The sequence below is a fragment of the Xenopus tropicalis genome, chromosome 2, assembly GCF_000004195.4.
Source record: "Xenopus tropicalis strain Nigerian chromosome 2, UCB_Xtro_10.0, whole genome shotgun sequence".
Classification (NCBI taxonomy): Eukaryota; Metazoa; Chordata; class Amphibia; order Anura; family Pipidae; genus Xenopus; species Xenopus tropicalis.
Window position 1 is genome coordinate 36,347,411 of NC_030678.2, and position 25,411 is coordinate 36,372,821.

A 25,411-nucleotide genomic window follows, 5' to 3' on the forward strand; every position below is an offset into this window, starting at 1 on the left:
CAGAGCCATGACTCTCTATCTAAAGCAAAGCGGAGATGATTCTGGGTGGTGTAGAAGCTGACGGGAGGTTGACTGTGCCCAGCAGGAATGGCTCTGTCTGGTTACGGCTGTTAATTTTTGTTTGGTTCTGAACCACCCCGTTGATTGATATTTGTAGGCCTCATTATTCACTCACTGGGTGGCAGATGCAGATGTAACAAGTTCTGAAGGCTTTCTTTTTTATATATGTTAGGCCAGGGTCATAAGCTACTGCTGGGAATATGTATAAATGACAGCTGACAAATGACTCTATTGGTTTGAGTAAGGGTGGAGAGACTAGATAAAGCAATAAATTCAACAATTAATGTTAATTATTTGGTGCTGAAATATTTATAGCGTTAACAGAACATTGGAACACAAAATGATGCCTCTGGCCAAACAAAATTCATAAATGTCTTCAATAATAGTGATTAGTTTTAATTTCTGTGTGAAGAATCCTGTGGTTCCACCTGTGTTTTTGGCACTATATAACCTCCCCGCTTACACATATAGACAACAGCATCACCAGTATGTGTGGGACTCTCACAGAGACCGAACTTAGGAAGGGCATATAACTTCAATATAACTTCAATTATTTATACAGTTTATATATGTGAGTGTCTGGATAGGTCTGTATATGTGTGTGTGATACATGGACGCTGGAGTTCATTTGGAAGGTTGCCACCTTTCTCTTAAACAAAGTGGGTGGGCGGGACCCTGAGGGGGCAGACCAGTAAAACAAAGGGGATGGGACAATGGCGTAGGTTGATGCAAAAGGGGTTGGACCAGTGACATAAATGGGCAGGCAGAGCAACAGTAACTTTGTAAGTATGGGAAAAATGGCTTGAAGCAGCAATTTAGGGCTGGTTGAGGGCAGGCTAGGGGCATAATGACAGATAGTTGAAAATTTTCCAGCCCTGGTCTTGGCTGGTATTTTACCAGCTAGGCCGGTAAAATACTGGCTAGGTGCCAACCCTAGTTAAAGGAACTGTAACACAAAACAATTAAGGTTACTGCTAAATTACAGGTTACTTAGCAGATAACAGATAAAACCCCATTATATTCTACAGAGCTTATCTGTTATCTGCTATGTAACCTGTGCCTTTTCTCCTTTTTTCCAGCTTGAATGGCTGCCCCCGGGGCTACACAGCAGCTTATTTATATAAACTATAGTAGTGTAACTGTAGCAAAAACACCAGTTGCACCATTGCAGGGCAATAGTACATTATATTTAATCTCTTTAAAACACTTTAATTTTTTGGTGTTACTGTTTTCTTTTCTTTTTCAACTCAAATTAACTATGTAAATATGTAAACCCAACAGCTACCTTTGAAGCATTATTAATAAGTGTATAACAAAGTGGGTATATCCCAAATGATGCTGTTATTTACAAATAATGTTCACATAATGCCCTTTTCACTTTGGGAGTGAGAGTTCTTTTTCTCACATTTTCTTTTATATTATGTATTTACTATTTCTCATCCTAAAATTAATTCTTGGGCAAGGTTCTCATCAGCTTCAGGCAAACTGGTGAAATCTCAGGTAAAGGTCCCCATACACTATAGGATCCGCTCGCTTGGCGATGTTGCCAAGCAAGCGGATCTTCACCCGATATCCCCACCTACGGGTGGGCGATATCGGGTAGAAAGTAACTTGAAAAAAAAATAATCCGATCGTTTGGCCCTGGGGCCAAACGATCTGATTACATTTGTGGCTATGGGGCAGTCGGTTCGGGGACCGCATCAACGAGCCGATGCGGTCCCTGATCCGACCAGATTTTCTAACCTGCCCGATCGAGATCTGGCCAATTTCAGGCCAGATATCGGTCGGCCAGGCCGCTCTGTTCTGCCCGTACACGGGCCGATTAGCTGCCGAATCGGTCCAAAGGACCGATATCGGCAGCTATAGTCGGCCCGTGTATGGGGACCTTTAGTCTACTGATTTACTTGGAATGGTGATGTTCCCTATTGCATGCATTGGCTCTCCTTTTTTAGGTCAAGATAAAGCTTAGGGAGACCTTTGTCAAATATTCACCTCATTCTTTACTTTCAGCACAAGTTTTTTAATGAAAAATAGCTAAAGTTTTCCTGGTTGGGCTGCTTGTTTCCCAAGAAATCGATAGACAACACAACAGTTACCATTGCTGCTTGCTGGGAGATGGTGTGTTTTTTGGGTGCTTGTGTGGCCTTCCTCCAGCTTTGGTTTCTTCTCACAGTCCACGAATATACTATTTAAGCCTAACACCAGTTTATACAGTTTAAGCCTAATGCCAGACAGGGCTGATTCTCAGCTTATGGATAAATACGGAGCAAGAATCAGCCCCTATATTGGCATCAGCCTTTGACTGTGTCGGCACCCTGAGCAATGCAGTGGCTGCGGGTGAAGGCTCAGGGAAAGGCTGATACCAGCGTATGGGCTGATTCTCAGTCTGTGTTTATCCATAGGCCGAGAACCAGTCCCACCTTGCATTAGCCTAATAAGAAGTCAGTTAACCTACCCATATACTTTTGGAATGTGGTACCCAAAGAAAACCCACGCATACATGGAGTGATCCATAAAAAGAGCTATAAAAATTGCCTCTGAGATCACTTCCGTGCTTTCCTCCACCCCAATTCCTGTGCATAGCTCTCTCTGAATGTGACTATTAGTCTTTAAATGTAATCAGAGCGGTCTGGCTTCAGGCTATTGGAATTCTCTATCATGCTGCCCCTCATAGCTGCAGGGCATTCGTTTTATTTACAATGGAAATGTTCTCTGACAGACGGGGAAAGAATAAAGGAAACCCAGCTATCTGATGTTGCACTACAATAGGACTTCTGTGGAGACCTTGCAATGTTTCCCAGTGTTCATTGTGTAATCATGTAAAGTAATTAATTTCATTTGGGGATTGTTCATTCAAACCAATTATTTTCATGTACTTCTATAACTTTGTTACACTCTGCTGCTTTTATTAGTCTTATTCTTTATCCTTTACATTGCCCTAGGGTAGATTCCTTTCTGCCAAGCAAATAAAAAAAAAAATGTCCAGTTTTCTGCTCAGCTGGATATGAAATATACTGTTTTATTATTTGCTTGATAACATTAAGAACAGATGACTGTTGAAATATATGATGTACATATTGTAATAACAAAAATGCCATAGGGCACTCGCCTTATTATTTGCCTGTATTCTTCATCCATGCGGTAAGCGTGATTATGAGCACATATGCTTTTCTGTGTCAGATCTTGGGCAATTTCTTTTTTCTCTAGCTGTCAAATTCTTAACATAGTGCTAAGAGGTCTGTAGGGTTTTGCTACAGAGAGGCATTAAATATCCAACTGCACCAAAGCATTTAGAACCGTGTATCATTCTATAATTTGCTCTCAAGATGTTATTTGAACCAGAGGACAGCGAGGCCTCTTTATTTAAACCAAATCCCGCTTTTAAAATTGGAATGAGTGTACAGATTGCCTGTTGGTATTCACACTAGATTGCAATCATATCTACATCCATCATGAAGATACCAGCTAATATATAAGTTTGTCCAGAAGCCTTCGACTTGCTGAAAGAGTGATTAGAGCCATTGATGATGTGAGCATGACACCGGTGATGTGAGACGGTGTCGACAGTAGAGGAATTCAATTTCTAAAGATGAGCGGATGGGAATGCTACTGAAGTACAGTTAATTCAATTAGGAGATAGCCAGATAGCACATGACATAAAGTGTGTTTGGGTGGCATGCCAGGACTCAAAAATATATATTTAGAGGTGTTGCAAATGATTTTTGCAGGGAACCATTAGCCTTATAATAGATGATACTTTAAAAAAAATATTGCATTACAGAGATTACAGGTATGGGACCTGTTACCCAGAATGCTCAGGACCTGGGGTTTTCCAGATAAGGGGGCTTTCTGTAATTTAAATCTCCTATAATTTGTGTCTACTACAAAATCATTTAAACGTTACATAAACCCAATAGCATTGTTTTGCCTCCAATAAGAATTAATTATATCTTAATTGGGATAGAGCACAAGGTACTATTTTATTATTACAGAGAAAAAGGAAATTTGATTAAAATACAGTTTATGGAATATAGCATTTCCATAATTTGGAGCTTTCTGGATAATTGGTTTCTGGATAATGGATCCCAAACCGGTACTGTATACAAAAGATTTACCCTGCTTAAGATATTATAAAACTGGGCCCCTTTGTCTTTTGTGGGGGAGATACCAAAATCATGCAAAATAGGGAAAGATTTAGGAACAGCCGTTGCTGTGATGTAAGGTGCAAGCCTGGCCTTGCCTAAGCAGTGTACCAGAACTGTAAGTGGTTCCAGCAACTGCCCCATGGGTCGTCTCAGCAAAACATGTCTTAAAAAGTAAAGGCAATTTTACACCATTTTTAGTGTCACTTCAAAAGACAGAATGGTTAAGGTACCATTGGTAAGTGAGCCCATCTGTCTCTCTCTCTCTCTCTCTCTCTCTCTCTCTATATATATATATATATATATGTGTGTCTTTTAACATAGTTCATTTTAAGGTCAATCAGTAACGTTCAATGGTACTCGATCTGATTGAATGAATTGAAAACCTGCATCATTGCACATTCTGTGTAGCATTGCCTATTCAGATTTTAATATATCTACCTCTAAGTTCAAGCACAGCTTGAGAACATTGACGCACACTCCCAACTACAGCTTCAGAACCATTTTACATTGTGTAGACCGCCATGGAACACCACGGTACTTTACAATAGAGCAGTGGTCCCCAACCAGTGGCTCACAAGCAACATGTTGCTCACCAACCCCTCTGATGTTGCTCCCAGTGCCCTCTAAAAGGTAGTTGTTTTTTAATTTTTGACACATTTTGGAGGCATAAAGACCATGTGTACTGCCAAATAGATCCTCCTTTAGTCTGCCAGTCCACATTGAGCTATAACCAATCACAGCCCTTCTTGGTCACCCCTTAGGAACTTTTTTTTATGCTTGCCTTTCCCCCCATCTTTTTAATATTTAAAAGTTGCTCACAGGTAAAAAAGGTTGGGGACCCCTGCCATAGAGGATTCCAATTAGTGGTAGAAAAAATCCGCATCTAAAATAGTTGTCTGATATATTTTAGAGAGGTTAAAATGTTTCATCTTTATGGAAGTAGTGTTGCTTCTGATTACGACAACCAATGGATAGCGATAAAACATTGTGATACAAAAGAAAGCATTCTCTGCATTATCTCAGTCATAGTTTACCATCACAGTCATGATAAATTAGAATCATCAAAGAAAACTGACTGCACTGTACGGTTTATGTGTTATGTCCATATCTTGCTCAAAATACATATCTCCAAATATTGATTCAATTTCTCAATGACTGGAACCACAATTCTTGAACCTTTCATATATATAATTGAAGCTGTGTCTCATTTCTAGATCTTTCTTTTAAATAAATGATTATTGTTTCAGAACACGTAAATCACGGAGCACATCTGTGCATCATTTTGTATAATACTTCAAACGCAAATGGGAATCATTGCCTGTATCCCGCAAAAATCTTCCTGTACATTGGAACAAGGGGCTTATTGCACACAGCAAGCACATACATAACGTCTGTCAGTACGTTGGAATAGGGATTAAGTGCTTGACAAATAAATATGTCTGCCGTTTGATTGGTGTTATAATTTGCAGCTTGGGGTTTCTCAAATACTGTTGTGTTTTTGCAGCTGCTGTTTCTGGACTTGAAAAACAACTTCATTAGACTTTTCTGTATAAGCAGCCATACTTCATGGTTTGTGTTTTTTGGAGAGAGGGGAAATGGTCTATAAATTCAGAGGTCTTTAAGTTCTACAAGAAATATATGTTATAATTCTTTGATGCTGTCCCTTTGACACAGTAATAAAAACTGACATAAAAGCTGTTAAATAAGACCGAACTGCACCGTGCAGGATTTATAGTGGGGTTTGATGCACAGAAAAGAGAAATCTCACATAAGAGTTACTTTCATGGTATCTGAATATCGTATTAGACCACTTTATACTTGTTACTCATTGACCTGATGTGTGTCTATCAAACCATGTGCATACAACATTGCACACTCAACTCATATCATAATAATCAATCCATTTTTTTGGGGAGTGGGGGGTCCTAAAATTAACCTCAAACATTCCATTATAATTTGAAGAAGACAATGCAATTCTAGGCTATGACATTAGGCAAATAATTACTATAGTATTGCATATTGTGTATATAATACAGTCAGTGATGGTAAGTAGTAAATTTAATTCTTGAAAATGAATAAAAACTTGTCTGAGAAACTGCTTGGTGTTTAGCTGCTGGAATGAAAGATAGAAGAACTTAGCTGAGAAAGAGCAAAGAAAACCAATTAATTCCTTAAAATACATAAATATACAAATGTGAGCCTCAAGGTCACTTGCATATGGGGCGCTTAATTGTTGCAATGTGTTAGCTCATTAAAGTGATTTTTATTTCAGTTCACCAGCTATTGCTGCTCCTGCATTGGGCTTTGTATTTTCAAAGATTCCTGGCATATGCTTTACATCAGTGGACTCCAAATACTGATAGTACCTAAACTTTGCATTTAAGACGTCATAATACAGATGTCCATATGATATCTTGTATGGCAGCCATCCACTGGAGATCTTACACGGCTTATATTGGGAATAATGTCCACCCCCCAAAGTAAAATATAGTATATCAGAAGTCACTGAGGCATTCCATGACCAAACCATTTGAAGGCCTCAGGCCAAGGGGTTTATTTTTATACAAGTAATAGGGAGTGTGTTCTTTTAAGTATACTCACAGGGATATGGGGATAATGGATATGAATGGGGGGTGCAACTTATTCCTTTCCCCTCCTATACAAACTTTTTTATTGCCAATAACACCATTATACCTTATGGCACTTCAACATTTTTCGTCTCTTAAACTACAGCACAAAGTCAATTACCTGACCCATACTGAAAAGATACTCTTTATTTTTTATTTTTCAAGATGTAGAAAAAGTTCTATAAATATCAATACTTGCAGAACCCCATTGCTGTTCCCCTTCTTTGCTACCAACCATCCCAAACAATACTGGTACTGTTGGCTGTGTCTGCTTTATTATTATGTTTTTAGTCAATGCAACATCTAGTCCTCAAAGAAGGGGAAGAAATCTAGTTATGTTTACTTCTCTGCCTATTTCTTGATGTTTTTGATGATTCTGTTCTTCTGGAATTAGTTTAAGGGTGCCCCTGGGTGTGGTATGTTGTAATCATTTTGATTGACTTGTTGGAATGAAGTCAGAATCACAAAGTTTACATAAATGTTACCCTATCCCATAATGTTTGTAAAATATTGTAGTCTTTTGGTTAATGTTTTCACTCATAATACTTTGCAGGCCTGCCTGTTAGATCAGCCTGTTAGATCAGGAACTTCCAGGAACAAGTAGACTTGATTTGGTTTGTTATTTCTTTAGGGGACATGTTCAGTAGGCTGCATATATACTTCTCATTAGCTAGCTCACCGTCATATATATTGCTTGTTCCTCCATGGCAATGTATTATTTGCCATGGAACATGTAGGCTGAGGGCTATCTGCAATCAAAAAAAAAACTTTTTTGTCACTCAGTAGGGACAGACAAGATAGCATGTGTACCCTTCCCGTAAGAGCTCTCTAAAACCCATTATGTATACCAGTGTAGCAAATAGAACCCCAATTACTGTGTTGGTGAAACTATGAAAAGAAGTCATTTTGAAATGACTGCCCGTCCTATGTAACATATAATTTCCAATGGTTAGAAAAGACTTGGTATTGTAGAATGAGAAAAGTCTCTCTCTTACACAAAAAGGCAGGTCCAGACTGGGATTCAAAATTTCAAGCACACGGTGGCCCAGACAGGCTCCCACCAGCCCAATAAATAGTGAATGTCTATGGCATCTTACAGCAGCCACCTGGCATTTGCCAGCATCCACAGATCGCCAGTCTGGGCCTGTGAATAGGCCATTTGTCTTTAAAAGGAAATGTAGATGTTCTGGGACAGTAGAATCATTATTCAACTTTCATTCAGGAAAGATCATCACTTTTTGCTTCTTTTACAAAGTTTCAGACCCTCTTCTGATATCATATCTTGATTGAATGTTGAGCTCTTCCTAAAATAGAAATAGAAATTAAATTATTAATAGAAACTATGCTTTAAATAACTAGACCTCCGACAGAGATCACGTCGTTTGGATATTTTATTAAAATGTTGCTCCCACAGTGAGACATGAAACAGAACTACAATAAAAAGGCCCAGTGCCACCCTGCCTATTAAGGTGTTTCTGATGATATCAAGAGGTCAGAGCACAGGAAAGCCATCAGCTGTAGGATTCAATAGAAGCACGATTTATACACAATGCAAATACATGATAAAGAAAATATGTACATTTTTTGGGTGAACTGAATTTTGCCTATGACAGCCTATTTCACACCCAGAATGTTGGTGGTTTGAGAACTAATCTACAAGACTAAATCTCAAAAGAAGTCCCGAACAGTGATTATTTTTTTTCCTTAACCCTTGACCTATTCTGAATAGCGACATTGGGTGGTCAGTTGCATTACTTCCCAAGCTTACTGCCCTTTGCTCTATTGTCTAAGAGCAGCCAGTCACCTCACTTTTACTGTATAGTCCCCTATTCATCCCCTGTTCTTTGTGGATGCCAAATAAGGTCTGTGATTGGCTTTTTGGTAGCCCCATGTGGCCTGCTGGCCTGTGGGAGGCTCTGCTTGGAGTAAAAACTTGTCTCCAAGCAAACAATGTAAAAATGGGCACCTACTTTGAGGCCACTGGGACATCAAAGAGGAATGGTGAGCAACATGTTGCTTATGAGCCACTGAATGGGGATCACTGATCTAAAAGCATAGGGATAAGAATGAATAAAGTAACTGGGCGACTTGGGCTTCAAGAATAGGGATTTTTTCCTCCTTTTAAATATTAAAAGTTCTCACATCCAGAACAAAAAATCAATGTCATAAATATTTAGTAGCCAAACATTCATCACCTTTCTGTCCTGTCCATCTCTATGTTTTAATGAGCCATAATTATTTTTGAATTTTTCTTTACCATGTCACAGACTATAGTGATGTTCAGCTGATGCCGTGATGAATACATTTTGTCAAACAGCTCAATCACGGGGACATTAGTTTGGCATCTGGCGTTTAAAATTAAACCCAGTGATATTCAGGTTAAAGACATTACATAAACACGTATTTAACATCTACGACTAGGCTGCTAAATAAAGACTCAATCAGCCCCGGGTGGCATGTTAATTACTTGAAGAAAGAGGAGAGAAAAAGCAGCAGTGGCGTAGAAATACTGTATATTATGTCTACATTATGGCTGCGTTTCTTTTCACTTGGTTTGAAGTTTGTTTGCTGACAAACATGGAGCGAGCGCGTGAGTGATGTGTCTATTGTGTCAATATAACTTTTTCTTTGTGGGTTTTCGACTTCTTAAAATCAAGGAACATGCTTGAAAAAGACAATTTCTGAGAAGTCTGTTTAATCTCTCAACAGTGTTTAGAACCCTGCAAAGAAACCTGGGATTTGAGAAAGAATAACTGCCATAATCTCTGCGAGGTATGTTCCATTTATTTTGGTTTTGATAATATATCTCAAGGAAAGTGGGTATGAAAATATGACTAAAAAAGCAAAAAAAACCCCTTCTTTTATCCTCTTTTAAATATTTCCTCTACTCACTCAATTTCCGCACCTTACTATCAAATAAGCTAAAAATAACCATGTTATAATCATCTACCCAGGCTAGATATGATTAGACAAAGGGTAAAGAGCTCCAAGGTAAAGAATAAAAAAGACACATTATATGTAATTTTTGCCCAGCTACCCTGAATAAATTGCTTATAAGAACTATGGGAATAATATATTACTAAATGATACAATTATAATGCAGCATGTCCCCTGCTTTTATTTGTACTTTTTTGGTTCATTGTTATTGCTGTTTTATTTTGAAGGGGAATGTCACCCAAACACAACTTGAGCTTTGGGAATAGTAAGCAGAATTTCAAGCAAATTTGCAATATACATCAGTTAAAAAATATGCAGCCTTTTCATGATTCATTTAATAATATGGAACAGATACCTAAGCCCAGCCCCCTGTTCTCCTGCTGATCTGGCTGACTACTTTTAGATTTTTAAATAAAATGGAACAGTGGTTGACTGTCCTCAACCTGCCTTCAGCCTGCATCCTTCAAATCCCACAATTCTCTGCACAGGTGATGTCAATAAGGAAAGGAACATCACAGTGCAATGCATTGTGGGTAATGTAGTTCCTGCATGCTGTCTGTAAGCTGTGGAGAAGTTGTTACAATTTGTAACATCAGTGTTTTAGTTCCTCCTCCCCTCCTAGAATTTCAAATGATGCAGAAAGAGAAGAACTGTTTTGCTACTGGATTTCAACATATAAAAATGCTATTATTCATACAGATTACAGTGATAGGTATATAAGGGGTTTCTGTGTTGTGTGGGGCTCTTTAACAAATTTTGGTTTGGAGAAGTCCCCCTTTAATTTTAGGTATAATCTAGCTATACAGCCATCTATCTTTTGCCTAAGAGCGCTTGCAGTGCAGCTGCAGACTTTTTAATGTTGTTTATATCTGTAAGAATTCTTCTTTGATTAGTGACTAAGGCTAAATTTAGAACTTCAAAGTCTGGTAATGAAGACAAGCGTGCTCGATGGCATAGTTTAAAAAGAAGGAAAGAAAAGCTGCTAAATAGGGCAAGGATGAAGAGTTCCCAGGGCAAACTGGGGCCCCCAGAGAGAATAAACTTTCTTTTTGATTAACACATTTTCTGTTTTAAATTTCAATTGCAAATTTGCTCTATGCTCATATTTAACACTTTCATTGTTAGTAACAAAATGGATGTTGAATAATTGTCGATCATTGATCAGCAAATAGCTTTCAGCAGTCCAAAATGAAAGTAAAATCTGATTGGTTGCTCTTGGTAACCGTGCTGGTAATTTATCCTCACATCTAAGTAAGTGGAACGTAGGGGCGTATTTATTATGCTGTGTAAGACTAATTCGCCAAAAAAACGGAGTAAAAAGCTGTGTAAAATAAATGGAAAAGATCGCCGTCTGAACGCCGGGTATTATGCCGGATATTACGCCGTTATTTTCCATAAGTTCCGGTGGAAGAAAAAACGCGTAAAAAATTACGCCGTTTTTACAAGGCGAAGCCTGGCGATGTGTGGCGAATTTTCTCGCCGTTTTTTACACAGCATAATAAATATGCCCCTCACTGTTTAAGGTCCCTACCACTGGGGTCAGTTTCATCAAAAGTCCAAATCACCCGGATGAAACCCTTTAAGACACAGGCAGAATATACAGAGGCCATGCAGACAGTCCCATTTGGTTTGTCAGGACAGAACATTTGATTGGCTGATGACCTTCATCTATAAACAGCAACAATATGGGCTTAAAGGCACTCAAAGTATCCACAAGGGACACAAAAAGTAAAATAAAAAAGTCCTTTGGCGTTAACTAATATTAGGAGCAATGTTTGTCTAACTTCATATCACCTATAGCAACCAATCAGCATAGCATTTTACTAGTCACTCGTTTAAAAGCAAGCATCTTATTGGTTGTTATAGGTTATTGCTTCTGAGCAAATTTTGTGCCTTTTATTATACGTGGGGGTTTATATAAAAGGACATTATAAAAATTCACATCTCCAAATACCCATTTATGCATCAGGTTAATGCCATCAGGTTTATGCATCAGTAATGCCAAGTGGATAATTAAACGGCCTCTTAGAAAAACCATTAACCAAAAAACTTGGGGGAAAAACGCAAAAAAATTGAATTTTTTTGCATTTTTTTGAAAAATGGAGCATCCGAAAAATCCGAAAACAAAAAAAGATCTTCCAATTGGATACAGGACACCTGTTCTTGACCTTCTGCATGACCTTGGCGGCTTTTTAGATGGCATTTTACAGTTTTTATGCATAATAAATGGCAAAAAAAAAATCACATTTTTTACATGAAGCATTTGAGTTTTAACGCAAACAAAAGCACGAATGATGAAAAAAATACGAATATTAGTAAATGGCCCCCTAAGGGGCAGATTTATCAAAATGAGTCAAGAGCTTAATACATAAAAACTCACCCACATTCTATATATTCCTTTGGGATTTTTAAAAGCGCATTTATCAAATGGTGAGTTTTAACTTTCACCCATTGATAAATACCATTATAAAAATGCCATAGGAATGAATAGAACATGGGTGAGGTTTTTATGTATTAAAGGAACAGTAACACCAAAAAATGAAAGTGATTAAAAGTAATAACAATATAATGTACTGTTGCCCTGCACTGGTACAACTGGTGTGTTTGCCTCAGAAAGACTACAATAGTTTATATAAGTAAGCTGCTGTGTAGCCATGGGGGCAGCCATTCAAAGGAGAAAAGGCACAGGTTACTTAGCAGATAACAGATAAACCCCCATTATATGGGGCTTATCTACTAGTTATCTGCTATGTAACCTGTGCCTTTTCTCCTTTTTTCCAGCTTAAATGGCTGCCCCCATGGCTACACAGCAGTTTATTTATATAGTAGCTTTTCTGTAGCAAAAACACCAGTTTTTTGCATAGCAACAGCACATTATATTTTAATTACTTTAAAACACTTTCATTTTTTGATGTTACTGTTCCTTTAAGCTCTAAACTCCCATTTTGATAAATCTGCCCTTAAGTGTCATGTGTTAAGAGCTGTTGGAAAATTGAATTGTCTGCTCCAGAGAGCTTACAACTTATAACTTATTTTTAAAGATAACTGCCTTTACTTTTCCCAGTACATATTGTGAGAGAAATGATTCTATTAATAAACCCATGGCAGATTCTATCCATATATTGCATTTCATTAATATTGGGAACCATTTAAACATGACATTTGAGAAGGAAGCATGAAATGTATTCATGGTCTGTTTTATCCCCTTTCTTCCTTAGCCGCTTTTCCCCAAGAAGCACTATGAATGTTTAACCAGCTGCGAGTTCCTGAAATCAGTTCTGTCAGTGAAGCAGGGAGATTGCCCCGCTCCGGAGAAGGCCAGTGGCTTTGCGGCTGCTTGCGTTGAAAGCTGTGATGCCGATAATGAGTGCTCAGGGGTGAAGAAGTGTTGTTCCAATGGATGTGGCCATACGTGCCAAGTTCCTAAAAATCTGTACAAAGGTAGGAATTTTAAAAGAGATCTCAAATCCCCAATAAACACTTGCATCCAATCAAATGACACCATTTTCATTCATGTTATTGATGTTAACTTGAAAGACTGTATCCCCCAGTATTCCTGCTAGGCAGCTCTGGGAAGTTACTACTGAATATGGCTATATGCATTAACACCTGTCACCAGGGATATCAGCTTCATCCATGAATTATTTGGCATTAGTATTTATGTTTATTGTTGCGAGCAGTCCCACCTGTCACACCTGCCTGCCCGTATGCAATAGATCAACCAATAGATCATACATATTGATTTGAAAGCCTATTCTCTTAGTGGGACCATAATTGCATTGCACACTTGCCCCCCTGTCCGCCTTCAACATTCATGCTCTCCACTTTTATTGAATTCTGTTTTTTATCTGCACTTACAGTACATTTATCACTTGTTTCCAGTAACCAGCTTGGCAGCTAGAGCACAAGGTCATTACGCCCCTTACCTTTCTGATGTTTTAGCACGCTCATTCATCTTAGCTGATCGATTATGTCATTTGATTGCAATAGCCAAGCTGTAGAGTAAGCAGTTGCACTGTTAATGAACCCACAGCAGACTAAATAACCGCGAGTCCTCATTTGGTATTAGCTTTTGAGCTGTCACTTTGCAGGTGTAACATCTGTGAATGAATATGAGAGTCATTCTCTGTTTATTGTACTTAAGGCTTATTAACCCCTTTTCCCCATTAGCAAACACTTTTAAATGCATAGGACTTTTTCCACCTCCAGGTCCACTATAATAACTATATTTATAATTTGCTGAAAATAGTCCAGGTTAATAATTCTCTCCCTTTGTAAAACTTATGGTTGACAATAGTCCTGCCAAGCTGCATTACTGAACAAAAAATATTGTTTCTTTTGTTTAGCATGTCCTACTTGTTGGTTTCTTCCATACTTCCAATATTCCACCACTCTTTCTAGCAGCTAGATTTCTCTCTGAAATGGGCATGGAATAACATGAGGAATTTAGAAAATATGGGTTCTGATTGTTGCACCATAGTTTAGGGTAAAGACACATTGAGTTACTAATAGCAGCTACTATTTCACGGCTACTAGACTTAGTAACCATGAAATACCTTGCCATAGACAATACTGAAAATTGCTAAAACACAGCGGAGCAATCCCCTTCCTGCTTCTACTTCTTTTGCACGGGTGCACATACACAGTCGATAGATATATATATATATATACTGTATATATGTATATATATGTTCCTGTTATGTGCACAGTGCTTTACAGAGATTGGTTATAAGTCTCTACCTTAGTGGAGCTTAAAATCTAAGGTCGTTACCATCCACCCACCCACAAATACATTCTGGTCAGCTAACCACACCACCTGTGGAGGAAGTGCTGTAATGATGGAAGTATGGTGAGAACCATTAGTAATGCCCAGTAAGTATGATTCATAGCAAAACATATATTTAAAGGTTGTCAGTGTTTTCAGGCTTGCCAAAACTGTCAGCCACAAGTTCTAATGAAGGTGGTGGGTATTACTTTGATCTGTGTTTTTGGAGAGGGGTGGTGTGGTAGTGTCTTTTTCATGGTTCAACAGAAAGTTGCTCATGACCCATGCCCATGACCTCCCTATCACACCACATGCCTTCAGATGTAAAAGCTTATTCCACAAGGTAGTAAATAATGAAACTATCACCAATTCAGATTTATAGCAGTTTACAGATGTTTTTGGATTCATCTAAACTGTCCCAACAATCCTTGAAGTTTTAATGAAGCAACACATTTATCAACGCACATAAAGGTATCATTTCAACAGAATGTGTTTGACTGATTATAGCAGAGATCCCCAACATTTTTTACTCGTGAGCCACGCACGGATGTATGTTGCCACATAAGCAAAAAAGTTCTTTGGGGATGCTAAATAAGGGCTGTGATTGGCTATTTGGTAGCCCCATGTGACTGCTAGGCTACATGAGACTCTGCTTGGAGTAAAACTGTCTCTGTGCTTCCAAAACTTGTCTCAAACCCAGAAATGTAAAAATGGCACCTACTGTGCAGCCACTGGGAGCAACAGCAAAAGGGGTGGCGAGCAGCATGTTGCTCAAGAGCCACTGGTTGGGGATCAATAACCTATAGGGTATTAGTGCACAGCATACCTATCTGAAACCCCCTCATGTATATTTCACGTGTGGAGAAAGCATTCGGACATTTTAATAATTACCAACTGTTGTTATCTGTTTTATGAGTGGTATTCACTGCTTGTAAAAAATGTTTAATAACACCTGTATTTATGTTCAATTATAGTACAAGTAATGCGTTATCAGGCAAATTTAAAAATGCATTTTTATTCATTCAGGTTTAACTCTGTTATCTATCTGTGGATGTCAAGAAATGAAGACAGTGTAGACAGTGGATTAAGTACAAGTTTCTGGATCCCACACAGTGTCGGACTGGGGTGCCTGGGGCCCACTGGGGCTGTCACCTCAGGGGCCCCCACCCCAGTCTCGAACCTTCCCCCCAAGAGGGGCCCTGCAGTACTGCACTTACTTAATTAGCTGTCAGTGAGCTGCAGACTCAGGAAGGGGGAGCAGGAGCTAGTGTGCCTGCATCTTCTTTCAGCTACAAAGCTTTCTGGGGGCTCATTTTAGTCCCAGTAGAGCTCTACAGGGATTGGATGGGTGAAGTTTATACTTTCCCTCCAGCCCATCCTATCCCCATGCAGCTTTACCAGGACTTAGAGGAAAGAAGGCACTGGAGCTACTGCCCTCACTTCTGAAGGTTACAGCTCACTGACAGCAGGGGGGCCTGGCTAATCGAGTAAGTGCATCACAGCCGTGTCCCCCTAACACCCAAATACCCACAATGGCGGCCCTGGAAGCGTGACTGTGTCGGCGGGGTACACTGGATTTTTTCCCTTTGTCCTGCCAGCCCAATCTGACACTAATTCCACAGCAAACATGTATTGCCATTACTTATTAGTCCTCTACATCCTTGGGATCCCCTGCCTTTAGAGTACAGAAGATCACATTGGTCAACCACCATTTACATTTAATTAACAATAATTAGTGGTATGATTCTTTTATGTGTTAGTATAAATTAGTATAGTAAATTAGTATTTTAATTGTGTGCTAATCTAGAAACATAGTTATACTGGGGTAAAAAACAACATCTGTTGCATCCTCAGACACTGAGTATGTAAAATATCCTGGAAGCTTCAGGGCAACTTTATAGGACAATCGCTCTGTTATTTTTTTTCCGCTGAAGTCTAACATCACCGCATTGTATGATCACACCGAGCAGGACGTTCGTTAACCAAGATGACCGTAGCAAGATTCATTTACATTTATTTTTTTGGTGTTAGCTGGCAAAAATCCAAATTACTTAATAGCAAATAAAGGACCACTATCATTACATTTTCTAGCCAAAATGCCAGAGAGATATTTCACAGTTTTCTCACTTCATGAATTAAAGGAAATACTTAGCTGAATAGCAGTAATGAGATGTCCACATCTGGTGGTTCATATTGGTGTAACAGCAAAGGCCTGACACATGCCATCACTAATGTATTCCTATGAGCTAAAGGAAACATTCCAAGGGGAAATCCTTTTCAATAGATTTCATGGTTTAGGAGAACACAATATATTCATGACACATTTGCGAATAAATAGGTTTGTTGGGTGACAGTAGATACTCATTTTAAAAAGTCAAATTGGCGGTCATTAAATAAAATTAAGCTTTGTAAAGGGTTATCTGTTGAAAGCAATACTACTCAAAATGCAGTACCATATTATTATTATAATACACAAGACCCATGACTATCCTGTAAATTATATCCTTATAAATGCTGCTTAGTGATCTCATCAGTTATAACCTGTGCTTAGTGATGTAATTTCGGTCATATGATTCTCTAAAACACAAGTTGTATTATGGTGCAAATAGAAAAAGAAGCCAAATTATCAGGAAAATAGAGGATGTTTACATAAAAATAATACTGAATTAAGTCTGTAATTAGTTTTTTCCAATTTGAGTCTTCCATTGAATGCTAGGGGGCACGTTTACTAATCCACGAATCCGAACGGCAAAAATTCGTATTGGAAACGAAAATTTCTGAACTTTTTTGTCGCGTTGCGACTTTTTCATATTTTTCACGACTTTTCGTCGCAAATTTTTCATATTGAACGATCGTAAACGCCTGGAAAACCTTTCTGACTTTGATCCTTCAGTGCATGTCTGCATGGGCTTGATCAGTGCACTTGCGCACGAAAGAACGTTCGTTGCACAACAAACTTTCTTTCGTTCAATCCGAAAATTTCGGTAAGGTGAAGAAAAGTCGGGGAAAATACGAAAAAGTTGTGACATCGACGAAAAAGTCGCAAAAATACCGTTCATTACGAAAAAAACGCATTCGGGCGCCTTCGGAGCGTTCGTGGATTTGTAAATGTGCCCCTAGATGTACTAGATGCTAAACCGCATACAAAACCCCATGTTTATTTACCCATAATGCAGCGTTTCCCCAGAATTCAAGTATAATAGTTGGTGCCTGCAAAAGAATGTCAACTGCAACTTGCGTGCAATTTACTAGTTCAGACAAAGGACACAGCATTGTGACTACTCCTTATTCATAAACGTGCATGCTCCTTACAACTTACCCAGATTTTCAGTGCACCGGTTCAGCCTGCTCTGATGAATTGCATGGCAGTGTGACGTTTCTGGCACTTCATCTCACAACAAGTCTCTAAATTAGCCTTTAGGGTGTTTCACCCTGTTTTATCCTGCGCTGGATCTTTCCTGCATCGTTCATACTCAGCAAAGGACAAGGCCGAGGATAATTCCTTGCACCCCCTCTCTGCTTTTTATTTACATATATACTAGTTAATGATTGTAATAGTTAATACACTTACAGTTACATGTCTAGATTTATCTTATCATTTAATAGTATTAATGCAGAAAAACATTACTGTGAAGCAAAGTTAAAAAAACTAGGATGACTGGTTGGCTGTTTGGAAATCCCTTAACATTTTTAGCCAATACGGGTATTGAATCTGTTATCCAGACACCCATTCTCCAGAAAGTTTCGAATTCAAGGAAGTCCATATCCCATAGTCTTCATTTTTTTTTCAAATAATTAAAAATTTTAATACATATTCCATTTTTCTCTCTAATAATAAATCAGTACTTTGTACTTAATCCCAACTCAGATATAATTATTCTTTATTGGTTGCAAAACAATCCTATTGGGTTTATTTGATGTTTAAATGATTTTTAAGGTATGGGTATTCACAGAAATACCCCTTATCTGGAAAATCCTTGGTCCTAAGCATTCTGGATAACAGATCCTATAACTGTTCTTAACTTGGTGTTAAAATCAAATTCAATTGCAAATTCAATTATATTAATGTTAGGCCTAGTTACCTAGTGTTTGAACATTCTAATTAGACAGTGAGAGTATAGATGAATAGTGTCAGGTATAAATCAGTAAAATATATGATTTATTATAGACTCAGCACCTACAGTTTCATTTCTGGACACAACTTGCAATCTCATGTGATTATAATGAATAAATAAAGTACTGCTGAAAATAAAGCCTCAGACATGTCTGAGTCAAACATAAAAGCCAATTTTCAAAAACAAATTTCCTTAATGTGATACTAAGGAATTGGTCATTAACATAATGAAGAACATACCGACAAGTCTTTGGGTCTAAGGCACATCTGTTTTTGGAGTTCGTGGTTCTGACTCTTCAGAGGTAAAACCGATGGACCCTTGCACTTGTTTCCTCTTACGTGGGCGCTGTCCATCTGCTGACAATTACAGGCAACAGAGTGAGGTTGAGTTACGTCCAATCAAGTGAGGCCACTGGACACTAATGTAAAACAGACGATGCACTTTTCAACACACAAGTTGCTGAATTATGGCACACAGTAATTATTGGCAAAGTTTAACTTGTCAGAATTAAAACTGACAAGCTCATAATGCCTTTATATAAAGGTAAAACAATGAAAGCGTTGGGAGAAGTCATACATTGTCATACACATAGGGGCTGATTTACTAAGACACGATTTCGAATCCGAATTGGAAAAATTCCGATTGGAAACGAACATTTTGCAACTTTTTCGGTAATTTTGCGATTTTTTCGTATTTTTTGCGATTTTTTCGGCGTCTTTAAGATTTTTGCGTAAAAACGCGAGTTTTTCGTAGCCATTACGAAAGTTGCGCAAAGTCGCGATTTTTTTGTAGCATTAACACTTAAAAGGCGCAAGTTTTAACGCTACGAAAAAATCGCGACTTTGCGCAACTTTCATAATGGCTACGAAAATCTCGCGTTTTTACACAAAAATCGTAAAGACGCAGAAAAAATCGCAAAAGATACGAAAAAATCGCAAAATTACCGATCATTACGAAAAAAACGCAATCGGACGCATTCGGCCCGTTCGTGGGTTAGTAAATGTGCCCCTTAGTCACAGTTATTTATTGTGTGTATCTGTGGGTCAACCTTTAATTCTGTGTTTTGTGCTTTTAGGTGTCCCTTTAAAGCCTAGGAAAGAGCTTACCTTCGATGAACCACAGCCTGGACACCTGGATATTAAATGGTCTTCTAAATTCAATATTTCAGTTGAGCCAGTGATCTATGTGGTACAAAGGCGATGGAACTATGGCATCCACCCAAGTGAGGATGATGCAAGTAACTGGCAAACAATGGCACAGGTTGGTTTGCAAATGTTAAAAGGCACTTATAGAACATAAATATAGAAGGCCTGCTGTGTTTAAACCACACTGAATTTAGATATTAGCCTCAATATTTTCTGCTTGAGATAAATAAGTCCAGAAGATGGCGTTTCCAGGTTTGTAGGCTTCACCAATGACCTCTTGACTCAGTCTTTTACTAACTACAAACATCGGGCAGCATGAGTTCAAACAGGAGTTAGAGTATTTCATCGCTTTTGTTTAGCATTTAGGGATACCCCTAACTCTGATATTACTCATAAAGGAAGAGTATTGCTACACTTTCAATTTGATCTGATTATTAAATCTTGGTTTTGGTATATTTTCTTGAACATAATAAACTCTATAGATCAGTGCTGTCCAACTTCTGTTGTACCGAGGGCCGGAATTTTTCCGACGTACGTGGTGGAGGGCCGATAATGGAAGCCAGTTTTGACCACTCCCCTTTTTGAAACCGCACCCACTTGAAACCACACCCATGTTATCACATGACCATACCCATATTAATGGTTGTAGTACAGCAAAAACCTGCCATACTCTGCCTGCCCTACCCTGCCTGTGTGTGCCATACTCTGCCTTCCCTACCCTGCCTGCGTGTGCCATACTTTCACTGTGTTTGCCATTTTTGGCTGGTTTGTGCCATACTTGGCCTGTGTGTGCCATACTCTGCCTGTGTGTGCCACAGGCAGCCTACAGTGACAAAATGCTGGCACTGCTCCTACAGTCTGCACAATAACTATATATTAAAAAAACTTTTTAATTGAAGTACCACCTCAGTATATGTTCTTTTTGCAGTGTGCAGGGATTATTTGTGGGTTTCTACTGCTCCTGAGGTGTGAACAGGGGAACAATGGGGGTGATTACAGCCTGAGCCTGAGGTGTGAACACTGCAGGGGGTGAACAATGCAGAGATTAAAAGGTGTGAACAACACAGGGGATTACATATTTAAACAATACAACCTGATTACAGCCTGAATCTGAGGTGGGAACCATGCAGGGGGGGCAGTTAATCTCAGTACTGATACCACTTAGAGCTTACACAAGAGTAAGCCATCAAAGCAGCCAGACAGGTGGGGGGCCACACAGAGGGGGGTCGCGGGCCGCATGCGGCCCGCGGGCCGCCAGTTGGACAGCACTGCTATAGATGTTCCCTTGCTTTACTTCTAATGAAGAGGATTATTTTATGTGTTGTCAAAAGTCTTTCTTTAAGTCATGCATTGAGTGCTGAAATAATGTTTTCATGTGAGTGGGATGGGATTATTATGTAACTAGTTTTTTTTTTAAATGATCTTCCATTTAGAGATAAAGAGTCTATTTTAAAATGGTAATATGTGAATTCATGTTGGTCAGTTTAGGGGCTTAGAAGGGCAGCATACTGGAAGCATTCATCTTTAGTTCGATGTTATAAACCTAACGTTATTAAACCATTTTGATAAATTGGTACTGAAGGACTGTAGTAATATTCTCCTTTTCTTGGCAGATCCAAAGCTAGGCAGCCTCTGCTGGGCTGCTGTCAGTTTATTCTCAAGGGGCTCGGGCATATACATGCTCTGGTGTGTTTTTAGAGATATCCAGCCATCAGCATATCAGCTTTGATGGTGCTGTCTTCTTTTAATAGCTGTCACCAAGATTCTTTCTCAACCCCCACCTTATGCATTTCGTAGGTTCAGTGTATAAGACTTATTCTTTTCTGGAATTAAAAGGGAGAAAAAAAATCTCTAACAGCACTTATTTATGGTGCAGGTCTTGGTTGGACATTATGTATAGCAGTAGCAGTGGGTTTAGTTGTTTTATAGATCAATAAAGCTGAAAAAGCTCGGCATAAATAATAATGTTTGAATGTTACTCTTTTGATATAAGAAAAACATATTTTACCTATAGATTTTTTGCATGACTCAATTTTGCTATGAAAATTCAAATCCTGAATCTGAATTTTACAGCTGTTTAAAAAAAATATACCAGGGTTAGTTTTCTGGATGAAAGACTTAAATATGGGGGAAAATAGCTTTTAGTTTCTATGTTATTGGTAGGAACTGGCGTATTGCTTGCCTTGGCTACAAAATTTATGATTGAATGTATATTCACTAGCAACATATACTCTTTTCTATATGGTAGTTTCCATAGCAGATGAAAAGGGAAGGGCACAAAGCACAGACACTATGTTCAAATACATTATTTTTCACGCACACAATGTTCTAATACTTTACATGACATTAACTAAAACTGAAACCTGTGAGAACCTGTACAAAGCTTTTATTTGTTGATAGTAGCCGATCTGCTCTGTATCTGCTTTTTCTTCCACGCTGGGAGTTCTCCATTAGCAATTGTGACTCTTCAACTGACAGCCCTTATCAGTTATTAAACGGAGCTTGTTGTATACACAAATCCCCCATAGCTGTCTTATTTTCTGCTTCCTACCTGTTAATGTCTCCTTTCTCTTTGCCACACTTACATTCCTTCTGGCTGCTGCCAGTAATCTCACTCTGACACCCACCATATGTTTCCATCTTGCATGCTGATCCCACTCCAGTGTCTCTCGCTCTGTACTGATCTGTATAGCATTGGCTGTCATCACGAAACGTGTGTGATCAAATGTGTTTGCACGTTTTCGTTATTTGTTCATTGCTGCGAGATCAAAGGCTTTCTTATATCACGCACTAATCTCAAGGAAAAAACTAAAAAGCCTTCAGATGGTCTGCAAACACTCTTTTCTGCAGGATTTAGTTCATTTGGTCACATGAATAATGACCTAATCATCTGCAATTACACGCAAAATTACATGGGGCCTGGAACAGTAATGCTGTGTAATGGATGCTGGCAGCTAGGGCTTAAAGGAAAACTATACCCCCAGAATGAGTAACTAACCAACATATAATAAGGGCCCCATTAAATTCTTATCAAACTGGAATATATATCAGTACATATTCCCCCGCAACCTTTTCTCATGACATTGCATCCTCTCTATACAACTAAAGGCACTGTAGCGCCTAGCTTTGTAGCTCACAAAAAAGGAAAACTTTAACATCTTGTGAAAAAACACATATATATATGTGATAATTACAGGTACAAATCAAGTGTATTGACGCTAATTGCAATAGTTACTTACACCCATACATGATCCTAGCAACTTGCAGCTACTTATGCAGCGTGCTAAGGTAACTGCCCAGAATCCTATAATAAGTAGAGTGCAAGTGTATCAATGGTTGAGGAACGCTGAAACTCTTGGCAGCCAGTACTAGCACCATTATCAACACTGCGTGGCATATTAACCTGCCGGAAGTGACACATTCACCTCCCTCACTAATGGCTGTCACAACTTATACCCAGTTTGTAAAAACAGATATTAGATTGCAGCAGTTGGTGCAAAAGGTGAACATTCCCTTAAATTAATTAGGCACAGCGCCCACAACGTTGTTGGAATTCTGGTGGAAAAATACTTGTTCCTTACAGATATAGGGATTTTACACTTTGCATTCTCTTTGTTAAAGCTTATGTGGGGTAAAGTAATACCATTTTGTACCATCCCTAGTAAAAAAAAATCAGGCGGTACCATCAAAAACACATAATGGTCTATTAAAAGCTTTCACATCCTGAATACATGAAGATTTTCTATAACCTACAGGGATCCCCAACCTTTCTTACTCGTGAGCCACAGTCAAATGTAAAAAGCCTTTGAGAGCAACACAAGCACCATAAAAGTTCATGGAGGTGCCAAATAAGGGCTGTGATTGGCTATTAGGCAGCCTCTATGCACACTATCAGCTTACAGGAGGCTTTATTTGGTAGTAAATCTTGTTTTTATTCAACCAAAACTTGCCCCCAAGTCAGGAATTAAAAAATAACTACCTGGTTTGGGGGCACTGAGAGCAACATCCAAGGGGTTGGGGAGCAACATGTTGCCCCTGAGCCACTGGTTGGGGGATCACTGCTCTACCTGATGCAGAAATGAAATGCCTGTTTCTCCCAGCTACCTGCTAATTTACCCTTTGTTTTCCTTACCAGATAACTGATGAAAGAGTGCAGCTCTCTGATATCAGACCAAGCAGGTGGTACCAGTTCAGAGTTGCTGCTGTCAATGTCCATGGTACCCGGGGTTTTACGGCACCAAGCAAACATTTCCGTTCATCCAAAGGTAAGTGTCATACCTTGCTTCTTCTCTGCCTATTTATTTTCCCATCTATATGATCAATTTGCAGTGATTACATCTGTATGGGGCTAATTTTACATGTTTTCTGTATTTAGTCTTGCAGTGTGCAAGAGTTGCAGTACAATAATTTTTCATTAAGTTTAAGATCTAATTGAAAGAAAAAATGGTTTCTGTATGGAGGAAACATACACACAGTGAGTAATTAACAGGGGAGCTTTGGTCTTAGCGCTCGCTGAGCAACTGCAGCTCTTGGAGGGTTATAAACACCCATGCTCACTGGTGTGTGATTGTTTGCAATAATTCACGCTCCATTTGTAGATGTTTTTATACTAGCAATAGGAAAGGAGAAAATATACACTTAGGGACCTAGGTTTAAAGCAGCTATAGCTATTACATTTTGGTTTTTAGACTTTCATGCTCAAGTCCCCTTTGAAGAGGTTCCTCTTAGCTTAGCTATAAGGTTATACAAGTGCAGTATATGAAAACATTGCACTTTTAGTAATACACTTATAGTTTTAGGTGTATCATTACAGCAGTACTGATCATCTCACCCAAATTGGCATTCAGATTTTTTTTGCATATCAGTCGGTGTGTTGTGCCCACCGAGGGTGTCATAGTTTGGAAATCTGTAACTCATAAATAGTGCAGTCTAAACTGGGATGATAAGAATATCTAAACTTTCTAAACAAACAAAGCATTATTAATGTTTGCCCCATCAGCCAGTGGACAAAGTCCCCTCTGATTCCAGCTATCTATAAATATCCAAAGGCACCGTAATGATTGGTTCCTGTCCAGTGTGCTAGGAGGGGGCAATTTCTCAATAAATCAGTCCAAAACACAACTTTTTAAAGTACATTCCTTCTATATTTAGTGCAGTATAATGCACTAACACATTCTTGTTTTTAAACAATATGTTTCCTTTAAAATAAAAACACCTGCCTGATTATTAGAATTATCCCTCCAGTATAAGTCTTTGCTGGGATATAATACCATGGCAGCATAATATATCTCAGTTTTTCATGACATTCTTAATCATAGAGGAACCTGAACCTCCCACTGTACTTGAGTCAAACTGAAGATCAAGGGAGGAGAATGCACCACAGGATTGCACATGATCCGTGCATGCTGCATTTTGTCATATCGTTTGTTTGTACCAAGAACTGTGTCACTTTTTCGCTCTTCCTTTCTTTGTATCAGTCTTTGTTTCTTTTTGAGTGAGTGACAGAATACCTTTAGTGACAAGTTTTTCCAGTTCCAAGAGCCTCGGCGTTGGAGCTTGGGGAGGGGCTGTTTCAGACAAATGATAGCTTTGCTCAAGTGCCGTAATAAAAGATTAT

At 38.7% G+C, this 25,411-nt stretch overlaps 1 protein-coding gene across 1 annotated transcript in view; it reads left to right on the forward strand.

Moving 5' to 3' along the window:
• anos1 (anosmin 1) overlaps positions 1-25,411 on the forward strand; it is a 116,019-nt gene that overhangs the window by 49,996 nt on the left and 40,612 nt on the right. The window contains 4 exon segments of the mRNA NM_001113688.1: positions 9,542-9,604; positions 12,988-13,210; positions 19,725-19,909; positions 23,930-24,059. Of these exon segments, the coding sequence (NP_001107160.1) occupies positions 9,542-9,604; positions 12,988-13,210; positions 19,725-19,909; positions 23,930-24,059 (601 nt within the window).